This window comes from Mustela nigripes, chromosome 13 (assembly GCF_022355385.1).
Source record: "Mustela nigripes isolate SB6536 chromosome 13, MUSNIG.SB6536, whole genome shotgun sequence".
NCBI classification, from domain to species: Eukaryota; Metazoa; Chordata; class Mammalia; order Carnivora; family Mustelidae; genus Mustela; species Mustela nigripes.
In genome coordinates, this window is record NC_081569.1 from 105,774,084 (window position 1) to 105,781,025 (window position 6,942).

At 33.2% G+C, this 6,942-nt stretch overlaps 1 protein-coding gene and 1 long non-coding RNA gene across 3 annotated transcripts in view; one reads left to right on the forward strand and one right to left on the reverse strand.

Annotated features, from left to right (window-relative positions):
- LRRC9 (leucine rich repeat containing 9) overlaps positions 1-6,942 on the forward strand; it is a 109,396-nt gene that overhangs the window by 15,907 nt on the left and 86,547 nt on the right. Inside the window, exons 8-10 of the mRNA XM_059373323.1 lie at positions 2,217-2,372; positions 4,849-5,045; positions 5,945-6,076. Of these exons, the coding sequence (XP_059229306.1) occupies positions 2,217-2,372; positions 4,849-5,045; positions 5,945-6,076 (485 nt within the window). The remainder of the gene's footprint in view (positions 1-2,216; positions 2,373-4,848; positions 5,046-5,944; positions 6,077-6,942) is intronic.
- LOC132000002 (uncharacterized) overlaps positions 1-6,942 on the reverse strand; it is a 131,259-nt gene that overhangs the window by 12,343 nt on the left and 111,974 nt on the right. The window contains exon 8 of one of the 2 annotated variants that reach the window (XR_009399150.1): positions 5,353-5,413. The exons of the other annotated variant lie outside the window; for it this stretch is intronic. This is a non-coding gene — a long non-coding RNA (uncharacterized LOC132000002). The remainder of the gene's footprint in view (positions 1-5,352; positions 5,414-6,942) is intronic. 2 annotated transcript variants of the gene reach the window in all.

Genomic DNA, 6,942 nt, shown 5'->3' on the forward strand with positions numbered 1-6,942 from the left:
CTGCTATAAACATTCCGGTGCATGTGCCCCTTCAGATCACTACGTTTGTGTCTTTAGGGTAAATACCCAGTAGTACAATTGCTGGGTCATAGGATAGCTCTATTTTCAACTTTTTGAGGAACCTCCATGCTGTTTTCCAGAGTGGTTGCACCAGCTTGCATTCCCACCAACAGTGTAGGAGGGTTTCCCCTTTCTCCACATCCTCGCCGGCATCTGTCATTTTCTGACTTGTTAATTTTAGCCATTCTGACTGGTGTGAGGTGGTATCTCATTGTGGTTTGGATTTGTATTTCTCTGATGCTGAGTTATGTGGAGCACTTTTTCATGTGTCTGTTGGCCATCTGGATATCTTCTTTGCAGAAATGTCTGTTCATGTCCTCTGCCCATTTCTTGATTGGATTACTTGTTCTTTGGGTGTTGAGTTTGCTAAGCTCTTTATAGATTTCGGATACTAGCCCTTTATCTGATATGTTGTTTGCAAATATCTTCTCCCATTCTGTCAATCAGACATAGATATATTCTTAATAAAATATAGAAGCATGTAGAAGAAACTGTGCAGGGATATACTAGAAACTGAAATCCATAGATATCTGTGGAAGGTGGGGGCAACTGGGCAGATGGGAAACAGGTGTGGGAAGTAGACTTTTCATTGTACACTCTTCAATTATTTTGATGTTTAAAACATGAATATATTATTCAAAAATAAAAATTAGGGGTGCCTGGGTGGCTCAGTTGGCTTAGCCTCTGCCTTTGGCTTACATCATGATCTCAGGGTCCCTGCTCAGCAGGGTTTCTGCTTCTCCCTGTCTCTCTGCCCCTGTCTCCCCCTGCCCCCCACTAACTTGGGCTCTATCTCTCTCTCTCTCTTGCTCTCTCTCTCAAATAAAACTTTTAAAAAGATTAAAAGCTAAAGAAAAACAGTATTTTTTGTCCACCCACTTAAGGGATTCCCAGGTTAAATTTAAATTTCAGATAAGCAACAAATAATGTTTTAATATCATACTTCTTAAACTTAGTTATACTTATTCACTTACACTCAAACATTATTTACTGTTTACCTGAAGTTCAAATTTAACTTGGCATCTTATATTTTATGTAGCAGTCCAATCTCTATCCAGGTTCTCTCATTTTAGAATTAAACAGAAAATTTTTTAGCTGCCACTGACTCAAAGCATTCTTTATTGTATTTTCCATTTTCTCCAAATAGTCAAAAATTAAGAAACACTACTTGCCATTCCCTTTTTTCTTCTAATTCAGTTGCACTTCCAAAATAAGCTCTTCTTTATCGAGAGTTTTTTATACCTTAATCATCCTAAAACACTTTCCCCCCACGAAGCGTTCTGTGTTATTAATGCCTTATTTTTTGCAGAGGAATTTAGTCATTTCAATTTCAGAACTTCATAATATGCATGGGCAAGGGAATTCTTTTGGCCTCTTCATCATGCCATGTATTTGAGTCTATTCCATCTTTTACATCAAATAATTCTTTTGGGATTTTGATGATCCACACAGTGCCAAATAAATTACATAACAATAGCCTGCATCTAGTCCAAAATGGTGTACAAGGCTTCCACATTAATTGAGGTACAGTTTTCCTAATAAAGAGAAATGCCTTCATTATTTCAGGTAAACAGTGAAATCTAGGTCACATTTAATAGTGCATTTGATTTGTTTATATTTTTCCTTAGCTAGTTCTTCTTGACTAATATTGCTTATGAGTATTAGCTGTATTAGCATAGCTGGTGTATTTTTCAATAGTAGATTTAATCTATTTATCATCATGTATTTATTAATAATTGGGTGATTTATTAATAATTGGGTGATCCATTGGTATTAAGGTATTCTAGGTAATGGGTAGATGGACAATTTAATCATTTGCTCAGTAGTACTGCTTCTTTTGCAAAATGATATGATTTTATAAACTGAATTCTATCTGGAGGCTCTTAACATTGTCATCTTCGAAATAAATGTGAATATGCCTCACACTTAAATATCCACAGAGAAAATCTTTGGAATTTTATATTTTGCTTATTAAGTTTAAACATAGCACTCTGTAGCCATTATCATTTCAACTGGCATCATTATTAGCAAATGCGCATGCAAAACTTTCCAGTGGATTATATAGAACATATCACACTCCTGTAATGCCACTAATAATTACTTGTAATGTTTTTTGCTCCAGCTGATTTTTTGTGTTTTTTCCCCCTTACTTTTAGACCACAGCAATGAAAAAAATAATGTATTACAATATGCGTATAAAAACTGTTCAGAGGCATCTTAATGAAGACCTTGAAAAACTGAATGATCGAAAATGCAAATTACAGAAGTTGCCAGAAGAACGCATAAAATTATTTAGCTTTGTGAAAAAAAATGTAAGATTTAATATAAAATTTCAGTGGCCATAGCTTAAGAAAACTGGTGATAAGACAGCATTTCTTTTTAAATTATATATATATAATGCTTTTATGACTACTTCCAAGTTTGCCCACAAATTTTTTATTCCATTTGCTTGACTAAACTTCATTGTGTGCTTAGAAGTCTGCAACTATAAAAAGGTACAGGCTTGTTAATTTATAAACATTTTAAAAAACTGAGTAATTCAATATAATTCCAAAAGTTATAAAGATCTATTTCTGCTGCATTTTTATTAGACACCTTAAGGCTGTGCTCAAAATTCATATTTTTGCCTAAAGTGCTAAAATACCCCTTAACTAATATTATTAAGATATTAAGACAAGGTAGGAACTTTAAATCAAGCTATACTTCGGTAGTTATTTTATGTGTGCTTTTTTAACTTGGAGTAAATTGGATTTCCTTTACCAAAAGTAGACTCTGAAAAATTAAGGATTATTAACCTCAAAATAGAAACTTTGTATATATTAGAACTTACTGTATTTTTTTAAAGGCAAGAAAATATAATCATTCAACAAATGGTATCAAAACATAAACAATTTGGGAGTAGGGGAATTGGACTTCGTTTACGCTTCACCAAAAATAAATGCTAGTGGGGAAAAAAGAACTAAATGTAAAAATTTTAAAAACCCGAAAAAACTGAAGTATATATAAATGAATATGTTTACCTGACCTCAGCCTGCCGAATAAAAGAAATACTAGAAATGACAAAAGAACAGAGTGTAGATTCGATTGCAAAAAGTAAAAGTAAAATGTTTGGTACTTAAAAAAGCATCATTAATAAAAGTAAACAATAAATGACAGTCTGAAAAATGTCTTCAACAAACATTCTGGACAGATGTGATATCCGTAGTATAAAGAGTCGTAAGTAAAACACAAAGCAAATATTCAAATAGACAAACCAAGCAAAGCACATAAATTTTAATTTTACAAAAGAAGAAATAAAAAATGACTGATAAACATTTGATCGAAGAGCTCAACTTGATTATGAATTTTCCAAATGTGAATTAAGATAACAATCATTTTTGCCTATAAAATTGTCAAAGTATAAAACATCATAGTACTCAGGCTGGTAAAGAGGTGTGTGACACTACTATACCACCAATGGAACATAATTTGGGTCGTATGTATTTACAGCCTGAAAACGCTTGTAGCATTTGACCTAATAAATCTACATATAGCACTCTATTCTAAGGATTTGGATAAATATTTACATAGATATGATATTGATCAGTGTACTATTAGTGACAACAAAAAACTGGAAACTTGCCTAAATGTTTAACCAGAGAGGAAGAATTATTCATTCTTAAAATAGAATAGTATACTACCATTAAAACCCAAGTCTTTTAAATATATTTAATATTTTAAATAAATAAATAAATAGATTTAATATTTATAAATACATTAATTATAGAACATATAGATAAGTTATATATTTCTAATATAAGCAGGTTTTAATTAATGGTATAATAGAAATTTATCCTTAAAGTGAAACATTAACAGAATTTATTTTTGAATAAAAAAATGAGCCAGTATATGGAAATCACTTTATATCTACTTTTATTGTGGAAATGAATGTATTAAGTAAGATTGCAAATGTGAAAAATAATACCTGTAGATAAGATAAATTATAGACATTTTTATAAATGTGCTGAATTTGTTTTTTAACAGCTGGATATAGCCATTATAGAGGGGGGAGAACAGATAATTAGTTAATTTCTTTTTATATACACTTCTCCATGTATAGTACAATTTATCTTGAAATCCTGCTAGGCAGAGATAAGGCAAGACAAGTGAGGCACTCACTGTGTGCCCAAAATCTGTGTGCTAAAAACCTCGGTAACCACAATAAATCATGCCTAGTGCAGTATTTTTAAAAAATGCAAATGAATGCCAACAAACCCATTATGAACAAGAAAAAACAAAATATCAAAATTTTAGACAAAGACCTTGCTATGCTGAGCCATATATAGGAGACTGTGGCAAAAAGAAAAAATAAGCATCCCTATATACATGTTTTGTACATATGCTATGGTTGATTTTTTCCCAGAATATCAAAGTACTTAAAAAAATATTGAAAAATTGAATAGAAGTCATATTAATTTGAAGTTTAGGTATTTTAATTATACCAAAACCAGTATTTGTTACAATTTTACTTTGGCTTTATAATAGAAACAAACCCGTCGCTTAATATTTAAAAATCCATTTGCTTTTCTCGTTGTCAATTTTAAAAACTGCCATATATTTAAGACTGTCCCTTGGTCAAGATAAATTGGCTAACTAAACTTGTACCCAGGTTGTAATCACCCATTTAGTATGTTTTTATGAACTTTAGCCTATTTATTATCTAGATTTTTATTTTATTAATTTAAATTAATTATATATTTAATAATTCCACTAAAAATGTTTTGCTCTCTGGCACACTGATTTCAACAGCTGGAACGAGAACTTGCTGAACTCAAGGGATCTGGCAAAGGGCACAATGATAGATCCAATAACAATAAAGTAACTGAACTTGAAAAATCAAAGAACTGTGAAACTGTTACAGAAGAACCAAATCTTCAACAGAAGATACTGACCAAACTAAATGCCTTGAATGAAAGGGTAACATTCTGGAACCAAAAATTAGATGAGTATGTTTTATGAATTACCTAGTTTTTCAAATTTGAAAATGAGAGAATAGAATGTTCTAGATTATCAGTTGAGCTCAGTTCCTTTCTTCATGAGTGGAAAGAATTCTATTATGAAGGAAAACATGGAATGTGTTTTCAGTCCAGTTCCCAGTAGAGCTAGACATCATTGGTTCAAAGCTGACACATGTTGTTTTTCCAGAGGCAATACTTACTTAGGCATAGCGAACTTCCCCCAACTGGCTTTCTGTCACATCACTGCTATAGTGTTTGCAAACAAAACAGAGCTGCTACTGATGCAAAAACTTACCACATAGATCTGACTGAGCAAAGCATATACACAGTTGTCCGGAATCATGTAGAAACAAACTCTGGTTGCATATCAACGAGAAATATAAAACAGGAAGACATAGTAAGTTCTGTAAATTTTTTATTTACTAGGGCACTAAATGGTTAAGTAGGTTTGCCCTGTAAATACTACTACTACTAATAATAACTAACATTTATTGGGTTCTTTTTTTGTGCCAATTCTTTGCTAAGAGCTTTATAAGAATTTTGCATATAATCCTCAAAAAAGCTTTTGCAGGTGTGGTACTATTAATATTGCCATTTTGCTAAGAAACTACAGCATAAAAAAGATCTGAGAGCCATAAGTGGTAGAGCTAGGATAGCCTTCTAACCTCCACATATTCTGAAGTTAACATAATTTGAAGTGATTTTAATTGTCAGAAATAGAATACCTTTTCCTTTGTTTAACTGTTAACACCAGGCTTTATTTATCCATTGACAGAAGCCTATATTTTAACATCAGCTATTAAAAAAATCGATTTTAATTTTATTGTGATTTTTAAGTGTTTCTAATAGCTTTGTTTTTTGTTTGTTTGTTTTTTTTTCTCAAATAGAATTGAAGCAATTTATCGTGTTGAAGTAAAGCAAAAGAAGAAAAGTCATGGATTATTGATCCCATTTTTGTTAATTGAGTTGGAAACTGTGGGAAATATCCATTTTGAAGAAGGCACGCGATCTGATGACTGGTAAATCTATCTGAAATTTAGTTACAGCTTTAAAAATAATTTTTGGTGCTTAAGATAGATCATCAACCAAAATACCAACTTATAAAATCTCAAGATATGCAATTTTCAAAAAAACCTATCATATAGAATATTCATCCACTAGAAATTGGCTATTACCTATTTTGCCATCAGTACATTTTCTGTTGCCAGAATACAATTTTTAAATGTTTATGGCCAAGTATTAATTTTACATATGTTTATACTGTTCATTTCTGGACTAGATACAAGCCTGGATTCTGAATACTGTATGAGAAGCTAGATAGAGGAGTGCAGAAGCAAGACTGGCCACAGCAGGTTGCAAACACTGGAGGAGCCTCCCTAGCAAATTTCCTGCAGGTCCATAGTCACAGTCAAACCAGTAGTCTAGAGCTAGCTAGAGTCAGGGTGCACATGGACTTTGTGAATTAAAATAAGGCATACACTTGGGGTGCCTGGGTGGCTCAGTGGGTTAAAGCCTCTGCCCTTGGCTCAGGTCATTATCCCAGGGTCCTGGGCTGGAGAGCCCTGCATTGGGCTCGCTGCTCAGCAGGGAGCCTGCTTCCCCACCTCCCTAACCCCTCGCACCCCACTGCCTGCTTCTCTGCCTACTTGTGATCTCTCTCAAATAATCTGAAAAAAAAAAAAAAAAAAAAAAGTGATCTTTAAAAAAAAAAATAAGGTACACTTAAAAGCCAGGAATTTGGGTGGAAAACCCATTTAGATAAAAAATGGAGGGGCGCCTGGGTGGCTCAGTGGGTTAAGCCGCTGCCTTCGGCTCAGGTCATGATCTCAGGGTCCTGGGATCGAGTCCCACATCGGGCTCTCTGCTCAGCGGGGGGCCTGCTTCC